Source organism: Triticum aestivum, chromosome 5B, assembly GCF_018294505.1.
Source record: "Triticum aestivum cultivar Chinese Spring chromosome 5B, IWGSC CS RefSeq v2.1, whole genome shotgun sequence".
NCBI lineage: Eukaryota > Viridiplantae > Streptophyta > Magnoliopsida > Poales > Poaceae > Triticum > Triticum aestivum.
This window is the reverse complement of record NC_057807.1, coordinates 15089220-15111317: the sequence shown is the minus strand read 5'-3', so window position 1 is coordinate 15111317 and position 22098 is coordinate 15089220. Positions and strand designations below refer to the sequence as shown.

General features: G+C 44.1%; 2 protein-coding genes across 2 annotated transcripts; both read right to left on the bottom strand.

Annotated features, from left to right (window-relative positions):
* Positions 1-2492: 2492 nt before the first annotated feature.
* On the bottom strand, positions 2493-3450 carry LOC123110141 (alpha-amylase/trypsin inhibitor). The gene has a single exon (XM_044530596.1). It carries the CDS (start codon positions 3384-3386, stop codon positions 2679-2681), a length of 708 nt encoding a protein of 235 aa, XP_044386531.1. The 5' UTR covers positions 3387-3450; the 3' UTR covers positions 2493-2678.
* A 2396-nt stretch (positions 3451-5846) lies between these two features.
* On the bottom strand, positions 5847-6701 carry LOC123115456 (protein P21-like). The gene has a single exon (XM_044536611.1). The coding sequence runs from the start codon at positions 6640-6642 to the stop codon at positions 5968-5970; it is 675 nt and encodes a 224-aa protein (XP_044392546.1). The 5' UTR covers positions 6643-6701; the 3' UTR covers positions 5847-5967.
* Between the last annotated feature and the right edge of the window lie 15397 nt (positions 6702-22098).

Below are 22098 nucleotides of genomic sequence, written 5' to 3'. Positions count from 1 at the left end.
ACGGATCTGAATGTCACAGATCCGTTGACTAAACCTCTTCCGCGAGCAAAACATGATCAACACCAGAAGTCTATGGGTGTTCGATTCATCACAATGTAACTAGATTATTGACTCTAGTGCAAGTGGGAGACTGTTGGAAATATGCCCTAGAGGCAATAATAAAAGGATTATTATTTTATTTCTTTGTTCATGATAGTTGTCTTTTATTCATGCTATAATTGTATTATCCGGAAATCGTAATACACGTGTGAATACTTAGACCACAACATGTCCCTAGTGAGCCTCTAGTTGACTAGCTCGTTGATCAACAGATAGTCATGGTTTCCTGACTATGGACATTGGATGTCGTTGATAACGGGATCACATCATTGGGAGAATGATGTGATGGACAAGACCCAATCCTAAGCATAGCACAAGATCGTGTAGTTCGTTTTGCTAAAGATTTTCCAATGTCAAGTATCTCTTCCTTAGACCATGAGATCGTGTAACTCCCGGATACCGTAGGAGTGCTTTGGGTGTACCAAACGTCACAACGTAACTGGGTGACTATAAAGGTGCACTACAGGTATCTCTGAAAGTGTCTGTTGGGTTGACACGGATCGAGACTCGGATTTGTCACTCCGTATAACAGAGAGGTATCACTAGGCCCACTCAGTAGTGCATCATCATAATGAGCTCATAGTGACCAAGTGTCTGGTCACCGGATCATGCGTTACGGTACGAGTAAAGTGACTTGCCGGCAGCGAGATTGAATGAGGTATTGGGATACTGACGATCGAATCTCGGGCAAGTAACATACCGTCCGACAAAGGGAATAGTATACGGGGTTGCTTGAATCCTCGACATCGTGGTTCATCCGATGAGATCATCGAGGATGTGGGATCCAACATGGGTATCTAGATCCCGCTGTTGGTTCTTGACCGGAGAGCCGTCTCGGTCATGTCTGCATGTCTCCCGAACCCGTAGGGTCTACACACTTAAGGTTCAGTGACGCTAGGGTTGTATGAATATTAGTATGCAGCAAACCGAATGTTGTTCGGAGTCCCGGATGAGATCCCGGACGTCACGAGGAGTACCGGAATGGTCCGGAGGTAAAGAATTATATATAGGAAGTGCTGTTTCGGCCATCGAGAAAGTTTCGGGGTCACCCGGTATTGTACCGGGACCACCGGAAGGGTCCCGGGGGTCCACCGGGTGGGGCCACCTATCCCGAAGGGCCCCGTGGGCTGAAGTGGAAGGGGAACCAGCCCCTAGTGGGCTGGTGCGCCCCCCTTGCCCCTCATGCGCCTAGGGTTGGAAACCCTAGGTGGGGGGCGCGCCCCACATGCCTTAGGGGGCACTCCAACCCCCCTGGCCGCCGCCCCCCTTGGGAGAATGGATCTTCCAGGGCCGGTGCCCCCCCTGGGGGCCTATATAAAGGAGGGGGAAGGGAGGGCAGCCGCACCCTTGTCTTGGCGCCTCCCGCCCCCCTGCTACACCTCTTCCTCCTCCCGCAATAGCTTGGCGAAGCCCTGCCGGAGTTCTGCTGCATCCACCACCACGCCGTCGTGCTGCTGGATCTTCATCAACCTCTCCTTCCCCCTTGCTGGATCAAGACGGAGGAGACGTCACGCTGACCGTACGTGTGTTGAACGCGGAGGTGCCGTCCGTTCAGCGCTAGGATCTCCGGTGATAGGATCACGATGAGAACGACTACCTCAACCCCGTTCTCTTGAACGCTTCCACACACGATCTACAAAGTGGTATGTAGATGCATCTCTCTCCTATCACTCGTTGCTTAGATGAACTCATAGATGGATCTTGGTGAAACCGTACATTTTTTTTATTATTTTCTGCAACGTTGCCCAACAGGATATGCCGGCACCGGAGACGTAGTGCCAGATAATCCACATTCAGGGGAGAAGAATGCACGTGACAGTTGCATACAATCTGCGGACAAACCACCTATGCATGTTGTCATCCCCGAAGGCGGAAAATGAACATGTATAAGCCTGGGGAACTGTTTCTATCAGATTCTATGTTGGAGACCCTCTCGATTGATCTTCAAATTCTACACGCCCATGTGGTAGATAAATCAAAAACTGTCAACATGGATACACGGCCAAGGTGATAGAAGGTTATAGTTTTGTCCCAGAGTCTCCGGCCGATAGAATTGATTTGGCCTTTGATGAGGTAATCTATACAAATATGTTCTCCATCAGTGCAGTCTCCCTAGAGTTAATGAGGCTCTGGGTACTTCATCGAGCTACAGATCCCCTACTCCCGCATGGTAAAATGTCCTTACGTGATCCTTTTTACATGTACTGCCACAACCTGGAAACCACAGAAGTCCAGGAGGTCATCTCAGACTACATGTTCTCGTTCACATATCCCCGTTCTTTATTGTCAATCATCCACATGCGGACACCTTTCTAGTGCCATACTGCAAAGTAAGTCATTAACGTTCACTAATTTATTTTGAAACATATAAATGGCCTTGTGGTTTGATCTCATCAATGCTAATTTCTTTATTTTTTTCGCTTCCATTTCATTTATTGCCATACCGCAAAGAAATTACACTTCCATTTCATTTATACATTTATTCGCTGAATGGCACGCACCAGCCACGCACGCACGCACATACAGAAATGATCGATGATCATAATAAGTCAGGAAGACTACAAGGAAACGTCCTCTAATTACTGATCCATGTGTAAATCATTTCGTGCGGGGCAGAGAACGATCTGGTAGTTGGTTCCGGCGGGGCAGGTGAAGGTGCTGGTCTGGTCGTCCTTGGCGTAGCTGTAGGCGTCGGGGCACTTGCCCTTGAAGAACTTGGAGTAGTTCGTCGGCGGGCAGTTGTGCTCGAACTGTCCCCGGCAGCAGTAGGTGTCGCCGCCGAACTTGCCGCACGCGCTCGCGCACCCTCCGGGCACCTGCAGCTCCGGCAGGCACTCCCTGGTGATGTCCACGGCGCAGGTCGCCGCACGGCAGGGCGCGCCGCCGACGGGCTGGAAGCTCATGGGCGTATTGAAGCCGTCGATGACGGACAAGTCGAAGAAGTCCTGGCTCCCGCCCCGCCCCAGCGTGTACTCGGCCAGCGTGGCGGGCTGCTCGCCCGACACGCGGCAGGACAGCGCGCCCGCGCAGTCGCCGGTGATGCACCGCCCGCGGCCGCTGCCGTCGAAGGTGCAACCCGTGCGCGGCCACACCCTGGCGCCCGCGGTGCCGGCGGGCATGTTGAGCTGCCACGACTGGCCCGGGTCGAGACGCGCGCCGCCGCCTGGGAGCGCGCCCGGCCATATCGTGTAGGAGCACCGGTTCACCACGGTTATGGTGGTCGCCTCGGCCGCGGCGACGACGGCAAGGACGAGGGCGATGAGGTGGAGGATGCGAGAGGACGTCATGGCTGCTGCCGTTGTTGTTTACGTGATGCGGCGATTCTGAATGGTTGGTTTGGTGGTGTGGCAATGGAGGTATTTATTGCCGCGCGTCCACAGGCTGCTATATGCTGGTTTGGTGGCGTGTCCAAATCCATGCCAGCTAGCCTGCCTAGACATTTTCCACGGCGGCGTCTGCATCATGACGCAATTAATATGATTACAATGTAAGGTGCTAGAAGGCCAGAATCACTGAATCACTAGTATTCCCTCCGTCTAGATGTCACCTTATGAAAATTAAATAAACCTAAAACATTTGGGCACGGTACATTAACTCTCTCCTAGTTTCTTGTTTCATGACATATCAGTGACCGGGTCTTCAGTCTCCCTGACGGATTAGAGCGCCCAAGTGTCAGACAACCCGGTCATTTAAGTAGGCTTTATGGGGTCCGGTTAGGTCAACCTTTTCTTCCCTCTCCTATCCTGTCAGTGTTTCTGAAACTGCCCGGTCGATTTAAGGAGTTCGGCTGTAGGTGCTCTTAGCTAGTACATCACCAGTGAAGGGCGGTCTCCCGTCAGAGTAGGGTTAATCAAACTATTATAATATATGGTCAAACAATGCTTGTTGTTCCAAGATATACAAGTGAAAAATGCATATCTAAGATGGAGAAGGCTTCACCCACATCGGTCCTCGATGTACGTAAAGGACCGATACGCCGCCACTCCACCACATAGACACCAACAGCCACGTCCACTCCGGCGAGGCACTCGGCTATTTGCCCTCTCATAGAGATCGACCCCTGTCTCTCCAGGTTCGCTACCCACAATCGGGAGCCGGACTGGCACTAGGGACATGATCACCCACGAGATATGGTAATTTGGTGGCGAAATCCGCGATGCTCCCATGATCAACTGATGGATTCTCAGTGAGGAGGGGGGGGGGGGGGGGGGGGGGGGCAGCTTCATATCAGGAGCTCGTGCGTTCGACAGTGGATTTGGATTGACTGGAGAGGGCATCAGAAAGGGCGGGAGGGAAGCGCGGCACTCCAATGAAAACAACATAATTGCATCAGAAATTTGATCTTAAAAAACGAAAGGTAAAAGAACAACCGAACAAGAAAAAGCCAGTAGACAAAACATCCGAAAAAATAAACAGGAAACTTGTAGCCTGAATCTAATTAGGCCCGCCCATCTTTGTTCGCTCGCTCGCTTCCTTGTGCATTTGATCGACAACAAAATCCCTATTTGCCGCTCGCTGCGTCCCAATGCCGTTGCTTCGCACAACACAAACGAGCCAGCGAGCGAACCGCTGATGGTCCGGCCCAAGTAGTTAAGATCCGTTTTTTCTATTTTGTTTTTGTTACGGTTTTCTCTGATTTTTCCTTTTATTTTTTTCTTTGCTTGTTCTTCCTTTCCTTTTTCTTTTGTGTTTTCCTTTTCTTCTCTTAGGTAGAAAATTTTAAAAAATGTTAATGTATTTTAAGAAGTGTTCACAATATTATAGAATGATTAAATATAAATTTTAAAAATGTTTACCATTCAAATTTTGTTCATATATTTCTAAACTATTTGGAAAATACAATGAACATTCACGTTTTAAATTTTTTTGGGAAATTCTAAAAAAAATTCCAAAATTTATTCGTGTCTCTGAAAAAATGTTTGAGTTTAAGAAATAGGTAAGAAATTTAAACAATGATTATGTCTTTTAAAAAATTGCTCTATTTTTTCCCCAAAAATGACCACTACAGTATCATGCTAGAATACTACTTCTTCTCAAATTTAACATATGTCATTTTTTAACGTTGTCATGGACTCTATAAACGTATTGGAGAAGGTTATAGCGGGAGTAGTTGCTACATTGCGTTGGGTATCACCAGGGTTTTATTAACTCAAAACAACGTTTGGGATACAAGCGGTTTCAGGTGGGTATGTAACCCACAGGTGGCACCCAAATCTAGCGATAAAGCAGCTTTTGCTAGGCAGTGAGCTTCTTCATGTGATTCTCTCATCTCATGCTTTACCCCTAACATCTTCAAAGGACGACATATTTGCTTTAATATCCTTTATTTATGGTCATTGAACTTGGTCCTGCATTCAGATTATTAACCAGTGTTTAGGCACTGCAGCAGTACTTTGTTTATGGGCCAGTGGCCCGGCGGCTGCTCCTATTCGGCTCGCACCTGTTAGACACCTGTTAGACACGGCGAGCGTCACATAAGATGTCTCGTAGACAAATCGAGGCAACGAGCGTCATATAGGAAATACGAGATTCACGGTTAGCTACTATCTTCGGAAAAGGCAACAAAACTTGGGCAGGCCCTAGGCCTATAGCCAATGCCTTGTTTCATATACTCCCTCTGATTTATATTAATTGTTGCTGATTTAACATGGAACAAAGAGAGAAGTATGTTCGTCCTCGAAACAAAGAAGTTGACTATTCTATCCTCACAAAAGAAAAAAAAAATATTGTCAAACATATTTTCTCAATAAAGTTTTTCAATAGAATTTTTTTATGGAATCATCAGTCATCATTATTTCCATTATTACATTGGGAAACGCTATTACATTATAGACTTAACCATCGGAGTAAATTGAATCCCAATCGCCTCTATGGGCAGAAGGTGACTTGGTAGTCTGATCGGACGGTGCAGGTGAAGGTGCTGTTCTTCTCGTAGGCGTAGCTGTAGGCGTCTGGACAGTGCCCCTTGAAGAAGCGCGAGTAGTCCGTCGGCCCACAGGTCGACGGCATAAGCGGCGGCGTGCAGCAGTACTGGGGGGTGCCGAACTTGATGCACGCACTCACACAGCCTCCGTCCACCTTCAGCTCCGACGGGCACTTTGCGTTGATGTCCGCGGCACAGCTTACCACATGACAGCTGCTGCCGACAGGCCCAAAGCTCATGGGGACGTTGAATCCGTCGGCGATTGAGATGTCATAGAAGTCAGGGCTGCCGCCCTTACCCAGCGTGTACTCGGCGAGTGTCGCGGGTGGCTTAAAACCGGCGGCACAGGACAGCATGCCACCGCAGTCGCCCGTGGTGCACGACCCGCGACCGCTGGCATCGAAGTTGCAGCCGGTGCGCCCCCAAATCCATCCAGACACCATGCCCGGGGAGACTTCAATGGCGGCCAGTTGACCCGGGTCGAGCCTGCTCCCGCTGCGGACCGGGTAGGTGCCTGGCCACACCGTGTAGGGGCACTTGTTGAGTAGGTGGACAGTGAAAGCGTCGGTGGCAGCGATTGCGAGGAGAAGAGCAAGGATGAAGCTGAGTGAAGATGCCATGGTCGTCGTTGTTGTTGTGTTGCCTGTGTAGTGATTAGTGAATGATGGAGGACCGGGGATGCTCATGGATGCTAAATATAGATATCTTTTATATCTGCCTAAATGTGCCCTCTTAAATGCATCTTAATGAGCCACCTCCGAATATATATATATATATATATATATATATATATATATATATATATATATATATATATATATATATATATGATTTTAATGAGCCACATCTGAATATAGATAAGCACTCATTTATACTCCATCAGTTTCTAAATATTTGTTTTTTCTAGATATTTCAACAAGTGACTACATACAGAGCAAGATGAGTGAATCTACACTCTTAATGAGTCATATATACCCGCAATAGGTGCCTGGGCACCTAGGGCCATTATGGCAGGTGATTTTTATTAGTGTATGGCATGCAATTTATGAAATAATAGCTTTCCATTTTCATTTGCATGCAGTACTACCCTTCACGGTCAATGATTGCTTCCCCAAAAATAATTAGGTTGATTTCCTAACAATAATTCGTTTCCAAATATTATGTCTAATGAAAATATGAACATATGCAGGCTATTATACACATAGCAGGCTATTATATCTAATGAAAATATGAACATACAAGAAGTATTATACTTAATGAAAATAATACATATATCCATGGTATTATATGTAATAAGAATATACACATAACGGAGGTAATATACAAAAACATATGGATATACCTGGGCATATTCAAATACCCATTAACATGACGTAATGAATATACATTGAAATATCATGAGTATGTAGATACCTCGAGATATCATGAGAATGTATGTAGATCTGCTATGTATATACCTAAATGGTGTACGTACTCCAAATCATTGACACATGCCCGAGGAATCAAATACCTACTAACGAGACAAAATGTATATACCCAGAAATATTATGAGTATGCGGATACCTCAAAATAAATTTGACATGTACGTCGTAAGAATTTGTCCTAGTTATCATACTCGTAATTTATATACTCAAATTAAATATGACATCCCCAAGATGATAATAAATATGATGTACCAAAGAAATGATATACCCGCAATATCATATCTGGAATACATATACTCCAAATTTTGTATAGGTATCATTTTCGAAATTTATATACCCAAATTATATGATATACCCAAAATAAATATAATACACCACGAATATGATATACCCCAATATGGTATACCCATATAAATATAATATAACCAAAATAAATATGATATACCCCAGGATGATAATTAAAGTACACGGAATTTATATACCCAAAATAAATATACTCGACTGTGGAACATCCGGAATTTTTTGAGTATAGAACATCGTTCCAAAATTCTCAAGTACCCGCAAAAAAGTCACATACCCATGAAATTAGTACGTGCATCCCTACAGTTACTATGCTTCCAAGAAATAGAGCACTGGGAGAGCTCGGGAGTTTTTCTTCCAAAGTTTGCCCGTCTGTCAGGCACAGATCGTAACATGAGGCCCGTTGGTCAGCGAACGCAAGCGTCATTCCCATGTAGGTCAAACTCCTTGCCCCTGGCGTAGGTTCGCTGCGGCTTCAATCGCGGCGTGTCGTGTTCGCTTTCTCCTCCAAACGTCACCACGCAACCCTAGCTAATCTGTCCAGCCACTAATTTTCCACACCCCCTGTATTTCCATCGCAGATTGGGGCTACCGGCGATTGTGGGAGGGAGTCGATTTGGGGCAATCAACACTTTGGGCATGGTTAATCTGGGTGGATTGCAGGTTTATTTGCCTTACCTTCGGTCGTTGCTGATTTGGCCCATTAGACAATTTTTTTCTTCGAAATCAGGAATCAGCATCTGTCGCTGTTGTTTTTTAGATCTGCATCGATGGAACGCTAGGCGAGGCAGAGGGCAACGTTCTTTCACTTTTTTTTCTCCCTGCAATTTCTCTATGTATGATTCTGTTAGCCTTTTAGCTCACCAGGTTGTGTTGTAAGTTTGCGAGTACCATGCCTTCTATATTCAAGACATCTTAATGTTCATGGCTTTCATTTCGAGTCTTGAAATTCAGGCTTTTAACAGAAATGCATGGATTGATTGCACAATAAAATGTTTTAACCTTATCTTAGTCGTCCCAGACAATGTCATTGCAGATATTCAGGTACATCATGCATGCAACAGTTGTCATAATTGTATAAATTGAGTTTGTATTCCACCAGGGCCCTTCAGCTGCTATGGTTGTCTCCTGTGTTGGCGTCACGGCTGCGTCCTCCTCGACGTTGGATGCCAACGGCATGGGGTGACCTGAAGAACTGGGGATGAGTGTTTGGACTTCGGCAATCGACCGAAAGAATTAGGGATGAGTGTTTAGACTTTGGCAACGAAGAGGGAGTGACGTAAAGTTTTTAATCAGCAATTTCTATCACAGTACACATACAAAATGCTCATTGTGTTACTATCACATATCACACTTATTGTGCTCTACGTGAATCTCAAGCTGGACGAGAGCTACACAAGGAGCAAGATCTCCATTCGGTCCAGAGAAGGTTTCCACAGTCTCAAGGTACTCTCTTTCACCATAAATCAATTACCTGGAGAATGCTCATGTCTGTATTCAAGGTTTTCAGCGTGCTGCTGAATCAGCGCACACATTTATATCTGAATTTTATATGAGGCTGTTGATTTTAGATCAATCCTGCGGTGGAGTTTGGTTTTGTCCGCTGGATGCCTAACTGCTTTTGTCTTGATATCAGACCATCATTAGATGGTTTGTGTTGTATACTTCAATGCATATTCTCAACTGTCAATTGCCGTTGGATTACACTGCAGTGTTCCTTTTAGTGGAAATTACATCACATTATTGTAGCAGCATTTTCTCCGTGACAAATTTTGATCTACTCCGCAATGCTTCTATACCATGCAAATTTGTTTACTGAACTAATCCTTGGAAATTAAAATTTATCTCTACTACTATAGTGCGGCAGTTTTGAAATTGGATTTACCACTCCATCTTCGGTTCTCCCACCCAAACAGCCATTGGCTCAAAATCCACCGTTCATTTCCCCTCACATGCATATCATTGACATCCATCAAACAAAGACTGACATGATCTGACGGCTAAAAGCTGCAGGATTCGCTCCCGCTCCTTGTGCACATGGTCGACTCTGCTCTCCAAATAAACAAATAAAGAAGTCCCAATTAAATCTGGATTGCACCTACTGAAGTTGAGAAATGTCTAGAAACTGCTGCCATCTCATTACATGCAAGTACAACAACTTGGCAAATAGCTAGCACATTTTGCTTCGCCCTTGTCACTTGGAAAATAAACACTCTACTACTAAACTTATTTCTTTAGATTGCTGTAAAAAAAGAATTTTTTTAGATGCCACTATACTGCAAACTTGACACTGTTCCATAAGATAACATTGCATCGCTGATGCTAGCTAAAGTTCTATTTTGCTTCATTGAGAAAGGTACTATTTTTATTATTCGCGGAAAAAGGTGTAACATTTTTATTTCAGTCATACATAAGCTGTACCTAAAGCTAATACAAGACATGAATGTCTATCAGACCTAAATGAATTATTTAGTTGCACAAAATAGCCCATAAGCATGCATGTAAACCGTCAAACAACTCAGGAACTATGCATCAATGGAACTCATGAAACAACATATAATAAAACTACAACTTTTATCGTGCAATCAAATTCCTACTTGGAACTCAGTTTGATTTGTGCAAGTGATTTGCTTCGTATTTAAGCATAGTCCTTAGATCTTGCAAACAAACACATTGTGATATCTACTCAAGATACGAGTACCATTTCTCTCTCTAAAAGGAAGGTATACGACTATCTATCATACAGAACTATACGTGCAAAGCACGTGCCATGGACTAGTAGATTGATAATATTCAAAGATAATGAACCGTTATCTTGCTCTTGCATCAGCAGACCATCTGGATCAGTTCATATATGGTCATCTAGATCCCCGTATACATTTGTAACCAAACCGTAAATCTTGGGATACCTTTATTTTTCTTCATCTATCATTGAAATTTCAAAATGCGCTTTATTCGAGTGCTACCTTACACGGTATAGCTTATAACTATGTAAAATGAGTTTGTTTTTCATAAGGACTTTAATTTCTAATGCATTGACGACCATATATCTTGCCCTGCCATTAGAACATAATATCTTCTCTGTGAATTCAAAATATTACCTTACATACATGAAGCCCGGGAAAAACCAAAAAAATAGACTGAAGCCTGGAATAAAGCAAGTGAACAGTGTTGCTTTGTATAAAAAATATGAGAAACTCTTGTTTATAATTAGAAAAGTGGATGTAAGATAAGGAGAAAGTTTTAGCTGGTACTTACGTTGTCTTGCCCTTTCAGTTGTTACATATTTTGTGTTGTCAATGTTATTAGTGCGTAGCTTTATCAAAAATTTCCTTGAACTGACATATGCAAAAATGGATAAGCAAGTGAAGGGACTCCTTCTGATAAGGGGGTGGCTACTTCTTTGAGCTTCTATCTTAGATAGGACACTGATGATGTTGTACTGGTTATCCAGATCCAATAATTGAGCTCTAAAGTTATCTTTTACCCTGTGAATTTACTGCCATAGTTTCATAACACCAGGTTATCATGATTTTAAATCTTTGTCATTACATATGATACAGGTTCTGTGATCTTCCCTTTTGCCATGCTTGTGTTTGCCCCAGTCTGCATTTAACTGTTGAAATCAGTCACACATATGGGAGTGCAATCTGAAAATTAGAGATGGTATACTATCCAGTGTCTACAATATTAGTGTGGCACTCAGATTTGTATTGCTGGAAGCCAAGAAGCACTTCAGAAAAAACAAATCTAATCTTTTAGATAACATTAATCTTAATACCGTAAGTAAATAAGACGGCGCAGCAAGGCGCGCGTTACCTTCTAGTACATATCGTATCCACAAAAAGGAGTACGGTTATATGTATATACCTTCAAACGAGTTCCATTCTTTGTACAAGGAAATAAATGAAGAGAATCAATTACATTTATGCCAGCGCGTGATATTAATGCACCTAAATCATACATTTATTGGCACTTACCAATTACGTCCATAAGCATATATGGAAGGTGTCTAGTATCCATATCTGTTGTAATTTGCATTCATCAATCGAACATCCAACGGTTACGAGGTTAGGAGCCTCGGCACCTAGGTGTTCCAAACACTATTTTGATCACAGGATTAGAATATTATTCTGATCACAACATGAACTTCCTGAGTTACACGCCTGAACTTCCCTCTGTAAGAACTCGACCTTCGGGCTATGTTCGCAACCGTGTCTCCACGCGCGAATTATTCTGATTAGTCGTGTTCTATATTATGTAAGTGTAATCTAAAAATGATTTTTAGCAACTAAATACCCGTTTTAAATAGGAATCTTGCTCGTTGGCGGATTTTACTGCCTGAGTTGTTCGACCTGTACTTCTCCCTGTGCTAGGTTGAACTTCCGCCAACATTGCCTAAATGGGGCTTGCGATATACCGTTCAAAAGCTATGGATACCAGTATCATGACCCAAGTTAAAGTTTTGGCAAAATGTAAGCGGTTTAAGAGCAGTTTTGAAAACCGTTTTTTCTTCATACAAAAAACGTGATTCATATTTTCAATCGCATTTCTAAACCGTTTATCGGAATGAGGCAATTAATATGGCATTGGAAAGCTGTTGCAAAACCGCTTCTTCCACATGTTGAAACTTTTCTCTAATTGCCTATGGTTAAAGAGTAATTTGGAAAATTGTAAAATTTCACAAACTGAACCGCCGACTTTGTATTTTCAATGTCATTTCTATACGGCTAATCCAATTAAGGCAAATGATATGGCGTTGGAAAGCTTACGAAAACGAAAAATATAAAAAAGAATAATCTGTTGAGAAAGCATAAAAAACCAGTTTCATGTACTTCCTTCTTTTTTTGCGGGGGAAATACTTGTATTACTCAATAATCAAGTCTTTACAATCATCATTAGCAATCTCTACCACCTCTGGAGGACCTGACCCAATCCAGGTGATAATTCTACTCTCCACTCTCCCAAAGGAAGCTAGACAATCACTAGCTTTATTTTGAGCTCGCGAAACGTAAGTAATACAAGTAGATCGAAGACTAACAAGATATCTTATCTCATTAATAAGAGCAGCATAAACGGATCGATCCTTGCCAGCACAAGTGATCATGGCCACCGCCTCCGAAGAATGCATCTCAACAACAATAGGAAGATTTGACCTCTGAATAGATATCGAAAGCCCCTCCATGCATGCACATAACTCCGCTTCCAGAGCATCTCTGAAAGAAAATAAAACTCTGCAGTCTGAGAATATAATGTCACCATTAGAATCCTGGAGGATCATTCCAGCTCCCGCTGCTCCAGAAGAATCGTAGGACCCGTCAGTATTTAGTTTAACACAATCCCTGCTCGGTCTAGACCATCTGACCTCCGGGGATACAACTCTGCCTGGTGAAGGCAACGAACCCAAGACCACAACGGACTTGCCCTTAATGGGTCCATGTTGGAGTTCAGTTTGATCGCCAACAGCGACCCCAGGTAGCTTTGCAGGAAACGAACCGAAACTTCCAGTGGTGGGGCTGGTTTTTGATGTGTTATCTCATTCCAGACAAACCAGCTCCGCCAAAAGGTCATAAGCATCATGCTTCGCTCAATTTCACATAATGGTGATAAGGCAATTAGCAGCCACTCCTTCCCACTGTTTATCAGGTTATCAATACTGGGTAACCTCCAAACCTTGGCCATCTGTAGATACAAGTCTCTCCCAAACTGGCAGCGCACAAAGGGGTGTAAATTATCTTCCTCTTCAACACCACAAACTGGACAGGTACTGGACACTTCTAATCCAATTTTATGCTTGTTCCGCCAGGTGGGAAGCCCATCAGTCGCTACTCGCCAAGCAAAGTTCTTGACAGTAGGAGGCGCCACACTTTTCCATATGTAAGACCAGCAAGCTCTACTCCCATCTGGAGAAGAGTTAGATGAGGACGCCCTCTCTCTATGTGCTTCATCAAACGCCAACATATAAGCACTTTTTACTGTGAACACTCCCAGCTTATTGGGTCCCCATGCAATAACATCTTCGGCCTGCCTCAGAGAAGCTCTAATCTTTAGTATTTCATCAACGTCCGTGGCAAGGAAGTACTCCGACAGTAACTGCCCCTTCCAGGATCCATTCTCATTCAGGAAATCGGAGACATAGCGTACACGACATCTGCCTTGCAATGAGATGGGTTTATATGAGAAAGGCCTCGGGATCTAGTTGTCGCGCCAAACTCGTATGCTACTACCATTGCCCACACGCCAAATCAAACCCTTCTTTAGCAAATCTAACCCATGGCTTATTGCTTTCCAGGAAGAGGATGCATTCCCGGTAAACACCGTATCCTCAAGCTTGCCCTCTGGATAGTATCTTGCTTTCAGAACCAGTGCACATAAACTATCCGGCCTAGAGATCAATCTCCACGCCTGCCGAGCCAGGAGCGCCTGGTTAAACAACCGAAAATCTCGAAAACCTGCACCGCCTCTATCCTTTGGCTGCATGAGATGGTCCCAACCCCTCCAATGGACCTTTCTTTTCCCTTTTGCCGAACCCCAATAGAAATTTCTAACCATTCTTTTAAGATCATCGCAAACTGAAAATGGCAATTTGAAAACCCCCATGATATAGGTTGGCAACACCTGTGCAACAGCTTTCACTAATACCTCCCTTCCGGGCTAGGCAAGTTGACCATCTCCCCACTGAATAAGGCGTTTTGTCAAGCTTGTCTAAAGGTTTTGGAACTTCCCCTTAGACATGCGAACCTCAGGAGTAGGCAAGCCCAAATACTTTTCCTCAAAAACCAGACTTTGCACACGCAGCACCTGCCGAACCTCATCTTGAATTGTGTTCGGACAAGAAGAACCAAAGAACATGGAACATTTTTCATAGTTGAGACTTTGCCCAGTGGCCGCACCATACAAGTCTAGAGCTTCTTTAACGCTCTCTGCCTGACCTCTAGTTGCCTCAAAAAACAACAGGGTATCGTTAGCAAATAACAAGTGAGATATGCCCGGTGCTCGCCTGCATACTCTCACCGGAGTAATATGACCAGAAGCCACTCTTTTCCTTAGGATCGCCGAAAGACCATCCGCCACAAAAAGGAATAAGAATGGTGAAAGGGGATCACCTTGCCGAAGCCCACGCGTCGGTGCAAATGAATCCAAGAGAGTTCCGTTTAATTTGACAGAATATCTCACCGATGTGACACAAGTCATAATCCAGTCTATCCATCGCTGAGAGAACCCCAACTTTTGCATCACTTGCCTCAAGAATCCCCAGTCCACCCTATCCTATGCTTTGGAGAGATCAAGCTTATATGCACAAAAGCTTTTTGTGGGGTCCTTTTCCTAGTTGATATAGTGTAAGCACTCAAAGGCAATTAGCGCATTATCAGTAACCATCCTACCCGCTATGAACGCACTCTGCTCATCTGAGATTAGGTTGTCCAAGAGAGGACGGAGCCTATTAACTAAACACTTAGATATGACCTTGTAAATCACATTTCACAGGCTAATTGGCCTATACTCAGTCAACTTTTTAGGATTAGCAACTTTCGGAATGAGGACAATTGTCGTGGAGTTTACTCCCTCTGGCATCACCCCGTCCCAAAAAAGTCCTTAACAGCCGCAATCACACTGTCCTTGAGAGTCGCCCAATTCTTCTGAAAGAATCTGGCTGGAAAACCATCGGGCCCCGGCGCCTTAAGTGGTCCTATTTGAAAGAGTGCGTCAGAGATTTCCTTATCACTAAACAAAGCACACAGCTTATTATTGTCCTCCTCCGTGACCAGTACTTCAAAGAGATCAACCACATGGCCTGCATCAAGGTTAACATCTGCTGTGAAGATATCACGAAAATACTCATTCGCTAACTTACCCATAGATACCAAATCTGAATGGACCACCCCAATACTATCCGTTAACTGCCTGATTTTGTTTTTTCGAGCCCTCCACACTGCCTTACTATGAAAAAACTTTGTGTTGCGGTCGCCCTCCTTAAGCCATGAAATTCTCGATCTTTGAAGCCAGATCATCTCCTCTTGGTACAAAAGATCATTCATCCTGTCTGTCACTTTCCTTATTTCTTGTCTGTCCGCATTCATATGCATGAGCTCTTCTAGCTGTGATCGGGACTTAGCTAACTCCTTTGTTACATTCCCAAACTTCCTGCACCAAGAACCCAGCGACACCATCGTCTTGGTTAGCGCCTCTCGCAGCTTCTCCAAAGTTTGGACATTTCCAACAGACTCCCAAGCATTCTTGATGACCTCCGGCAGCGTGGAGTCCCGCTCCCAGAAAATCTCATATCGGCGCTGTTTTGGCCCAACTGGTCCTGAATCCGCCTCGCCTTTGAGGAGTACTACCACATGGTCCGAACAAGGACTAAGAATATGATGTACATAGGCAAAAGAGAATAGATTTCTCCACTCATTTGTTGCAACCGCCCTATCAAGCCTCACCCTGACATTGCTCGAGCCGCTTCTTTTATTGTCATAGGTGAAAGGGACCCCCGAAAAACCCAAGTCTACCAAGCCACAAACTTCAAGCACATCCCTGAATGCTATCATCTGCGGCTCCGTCCTTGGTGTAGCTGAAAAGTGTTCAAAATCCCACATTGCTTCATTAAAATCCCCAATAACCAACCATGGAAGATCATTGACATATTTCAAATTCTGTATTTTTGCCCACATGAGATGCCGATTCTCTACCTGCGGTTCTCCATATACGAACGTAATTATCCACTAATCTGCCCCTTCCTACACCCGAACTAGAGCATCGACATGACGATCGTCTTTGTCAAGCACTTCAACCACACAATTTTCATGCCAATATACTGCCAGACCACCACTCATGCCAGAGCTATCAACGCCACAAAAACCCTTCAGGCCAACCGACTTCTCAACCTCTTCATCTTCGCTTCCTTCTGTCTCGTTTCACACAAGAACACAAACATGGGGGAAAGTGACCTACATAAGGTCGTCAGCTCATGAACTGTCCGGGAATTCCCCCCTCCCCGGCAGTTCCAGCTTAAGCAATTCATTGGACCCGGCGGTCCTCCGATTCGGAGGCCGCCTCATAAGATGTACCCATATCCACTTCGCCAATCATCTCCTCCCCACTCCCGCTGTGTCACAGTCTTTTCACTATGGGGTTATTTTCCAGTGTGGAGGCCGCCGCACTCGGGCTCGGCCTCCCAATCCCGGCGTCGGACTCAATAAGAAGCACAGTATCAGCCACCTTCCCTCCCAGGTTAGGAACTAGTTGCCCATGGAGATTAACAGTACCCTCATCTCTGACGAGTCTTTTACGAGCCGAGCGTTCCTGATCCAGCCCGACCTGCTCGCCTTCCTCAACAACCCCCTCAGCTTGACTGGGATGCACTACAGCACCCCTACCTCCAGCCCCAAAGCTTCTCCCTCCTCTTTCACCTCTTCCTCCATCTCCTCTTCTACCACCCCGTACTCCCTCCCCAAAGGCATTATCTCTACGTGACTCAGACCAAGCACCTCGACCTCCTCTTTCACCACTATTTATTGGTTCTCCACTCCAATGCAAATAGTCACCCCATTCACACGACGACGGATCGTGTATCCCATCGCCACATTCCTCAACCACGTGACCCATACATCCACAGAAGAAACAGAAATCAGGCAGCTTTTCGTAGTAAACAGGGTATTTCTTCCTTTCCTTCAAGGTGATTGGCACAAATCTCACCAAAGGTTTATTAACATTAACAAACACCCTAACCCTCAAGTGGCTCAAAGGATTGATCTTGCCTTCACTAACAAGCACCGTAAACGGAGGCTCCCCTACCTTCTTTGCCACTTTCTCGGCCAGTTCTTTCTTCCTCGTTAGACCGTCAGGCAGGCCTTTGATCCTTGCCCAAATTGGGTACATGTCCAACGAGTAATCAGAGACATTAGTAAACCCATCATATTCAACCAAAACCACATGATCTCTCCTAAACTGCCACGGTCCTCCTTCCATAACCCTCTTCCAGTCTCCCAAACAATGGCATTGCACCAAGAACAAATTAGGTCCCTTGATATTGAACGTCACACCTTGAGCACACGCCCACGCATTCCTCATGGAGTTTAACAGGGCCGCATGACTGAACGGGCGTAGGGTATGAACCCTAAAGAGAGCCAGCCATCTCACATCCTTGATTAACTCATCAACCTCCCCTGAAAGATCTAGATCTTCCACCTCCTCACCATGTAAGTTTAGGCCTTCAAACACATCCTCCAGATTCGGATCTGGGCCATGGTGATCCCAATTTTCCTCCTCATCCCCAACCACCCGATCATCCTCCATACCCCTTGCTTCATCCGCCCCTCCCGCGGCCACCCTCGCCGCCGATGACGACGGGATTTGATCCTCTCCAGCCCCCAATGCCTTCCGCCCTAACTCCTCCGCCTGCACTCCCTTTGACCCCACTGCTCTGGGAAACCCATGCCCTACCTCCATGCTACCTGTGTACCAGGACGATTACCACGGGGTGACCCGATCACCAGCAAGAGCTAAGCAATCCGGCTGGTTTTTACGTGGGAATTTTGTGGACTTCGGCAGCGCCGCCGAAGGAAGAGGTAGACCCTAGAGAAACCCTAGAGGAAAAATATACGGTACATAGTGCATGTCCCCACCTCATGTACTTCCTTCGGTGGGAACATATCGCGCAAAATGGACCGGCCCATACGCTGAGCGGGAGTTCGGCGGGGTGCACGCTACCTCAATACACCACGAGATCCGCCAGATGTCTCGTCGACAAACCGAGGTAACGAGCATCATGTAGGAAATACGATATTCACGGTTAGCTTAGCCTATAGCCAATGCCTTGTTTCATATACTGCCTCCATTCCATACTAATTATCGCTGATTTAGTAAGTTGCATGCCATAGGGTCAATTAATATCACCAGTTATCCAATAGGCTAAACTGAGGCACAAGAGATTTATCGTCATGACAAACAGTTAGATTTCACAGTGACGCCTCAGTTTGTCATGACGAACAGTTAGATTTCACGGTGACGCCTCAGTTTGTCATGACGATGCTTTCACGCCATATTCAAAGATAATGAACCGTTATCTTGCTCTTGCATCAGCAGGCCATCTGGATCAGTTCATATATGGTCATCTAGATCCCTGTATACATTTGTAACCAAACCGTAAATCTTGGGATACCTTTATTTTTCTTCATCTATCATTGAAATTTCAAAATGCGCTTTATTCGAGTGCTACCTTACACGGTATAGCTTATAACTATGTAAAATGAGTTTGTTTTTCATAAGGACTTTAATTTCTAATGCATTGACGACCATATATCTTGCCCTGCCATTAGAACATAATATCTTCTCTGTGAATTCAAAATATTACCTTACATACATGACGCCCGGGAAAAACCAAAAAAATAGACTGAACATGGTGGGTGGAAATCCTATCTCAAATGAATGAAAGCTGCACATTACACGAGGGAACTGAATGGACCAACTAAATAAAAGATAACTACCATTCAGATGGGAAATGACATGGTTGATCGATGGTACGCACATATCGAATAGGCCAGATCACCGTATATCTTTTCTAAAGAGTGTTCTTTTTTGTTGTCTGCCAAAAGCTCTTTTAAGATGCTTTGTTGGACTAGAAGAAAAGGTACAACCAAATCTAAGACATTGATTGATGGTGGCATAATAACCTGTTTAAGAAAATTAACATTATAGCAACATGAAAATTAGCAGCCCGTATAAAAACAAGGCTCACACTAAAAAATTCTTGACCAACTGAAAGAAACAAATTTCTTTTACAATGAATGCAACGGGTTCTGATAAGGTAACAAAGATAAGCGCTCCATGTACTCTCCAACTCCTAGAATAGTCTATGTTGTGGCGCCATGCAAAAAAAAAAACATGAAGTTGTGGCACATGGAGCCGCAGAACTAGCTATTCATTGAGCAAGCACCAGCCAACGTGAATGTTGCACGATGCTTGTGTAGTTTTACCGGCAAGAAATTTTCCTGGCACATCCCGTTCCAGGCATAACCATATACTGATCTGCCATAGACCAGCCTAGTTTTTACCCCCAGTGAAACGATTATTGGATTGGAGGAAGAGGAGATAATAATATAAGGGCAACCAAAACCATTCTATGTTGGAAAAGAATACACCACACATGTGGCAGTAAAAGAGCAGAAATGAGCTGATCAGATGTATAAAAAATGAGTCAACCCCAGAAATGAAATGTGATCAACACATGATAGACAATAACAAATGTAAATGACATGTCAGGGAGCTCTTGCTTGCAAAAAGAATATATACCAGGGAGCACAAAAAGAGCAGCAAACACAGTGATGTTCTGAAACATACCAATCTCTGATGAACACTTTGACGCAACACTGCAGCAATGTTGAAAATTAATGCAATAGCAGCGCTAGAATTCCATGTACGCTCAAACATTAGCTGATGGTTCTAGGAAAAGCTTAGCCAATAGCAGGACAACTACATACACAGAAGACATGACTTATAGCAGCTTTTAATAAGGTATATAAACCATCTAGGACCTAAACATGCCGAATCAACAGGTTTCATGTGGCAGACATACATGTCGTCAAAAACCCAAATGACGGCTAAGCAAGTGACCTGGACAAACAGAAGTGAAGTTTAGTCGCCGTCCTTGCACTCCAAACCAGCAGTCTGACACAAAATAAGACCCCATAATGTAGATTAAAGCCTGCTAAATAGATGAATGATGAACTGCTGTTGTTAGATGCAATACAATACAATCATATAAATTTTCGGTAACTAGTAGAAGTTATATGGTCAAAAGTTGAATGTACAGTTTGGCTCAAATGCTTCAGTTCAGAAATGTGCAGAATTGCACAAACCTTTTTAAATAATTTAACCAAGTACCCATGTGATTTCACTTCAAGAGACGACATACTACTGGGCCTAATTGTTGGGAGCATTCACCTTAAATTAAGAAGAACTGTAAGTTTTTTTTATGTACAAAGGAGCACTGCAGTATGAAGATGCTAATCTGCAATCAATCATGAAGGAAGTAAGAAATGAATGCCGAGGTGAATGACCAGAAATATAGGAGATAGTTATTAATGTACAAGGAATAAATCTATATTATGGGGAAATAGGCAGTAGCATTTCCAAAGTGAGTTTATAAGAATATTTCAATCAATAATATGCTGCTGCTTTGTTTTATCTGTATGATACTAGAGACATCAATTAAGCAAGGTAAGAAACAAATACTTCTTTTTTTTTCTAAGATTAGCAACTAGAATATCATCAAATGATCAATAAGTCTAAGTGCTTATAAGGATTATAATGGGCAGAATATATCTTGGTTGCAGCAGCATTAAGGACTGTAAGCTCAAGTAAAAAGAATCACAAAGCATAGTACTCCCTCCTTCCATTTATACAGGGCCTAAGTTTTGAATCTCTCATACCAAGGTTGTTGCACAAAAAGAGGAGCAAATATTGGAAATAGTACTTGGCCAACCAAATCGCAAGCAAATTTTTTTTGGATGCCGTGCAACCCGCTCTCCTCCCTCTCTATTAATCCCTCCATGCAACTTCCTCTCCCCCTTTTTCTGCATGTAGCTCAAAAATAACTCCTCCACGCCTTCATGCATTGGCCAAAAAAGAGCTCGCTCCTGCTACTTCCCCTTTTTCTGCATGCATGCAAATAAATACTGCCGGCCATCGCGTTTTCACAGGGATGACCGCGCGCAACCTGCGAGGGGGAATTAACTGGGAGACGCATCGGTTAGCTCGTTTGACCTTGTATAGATGGAAAAATAAAATTTGGGTTAGGCCTTATATAGATGGAAGGAGGGAGTAGCATGAAACAAACACCTATGTCACATTGCAACGCAAAATGCAAAAAGGAAAAGACTGAGAGCAAGCTTACCGCATTAAATTGTTGGTACGGACAAGGATGCTGGGAAACCAGCATACAGGTGCTCTTCATAAGTCTTGTCCGCAATCCACAGAACCGCTCAAGCTGGAGAGTCTAAAGATTCAATGAAAAACAATCTGTTTCTTTACCCTCTGCCGAAGGTGATGTCAAGAGCAGGTCTTTTGGAATACCTTGGAGGAGCAGGTATCCCCCAGTTACACCCATGATTCTATAGTGTCGATATGATAAAGGCAAGGAGATCATCGCATTTTCTTGCCACGAGTTTGCGCTGTCCCCATCATTTTGCAGTATGCCATACCAAAGGTGAAAGACTACACCACCTTGTTTCTCATCAAAATCGTCGAAGATAGTAAACATCCCAAGTCTTCCTTTAGCTCCCTCCACAAAGGTCATCTCATACTCTTCGGGCCAGGGCTCAATGGGTAGGTTGACAATAGAGAACTCCATCCTGT

Coding starts and splice junctions, on each gene's coding strand:
- LOC123115456 (XM_044536611.1), bottom strand. CDS start 6,642: ATGGCATCTTCACTCAGCTTCATCCTTGCTCTTCTCCTCGCAATCGCT.
- LOC123110141 (XM_044530596.1), bottom strand. CDS start 3,386: ATGACGTCCTCTCGCATCCTCCACCTCATCGCCCTCGTCCTTGCCGTC.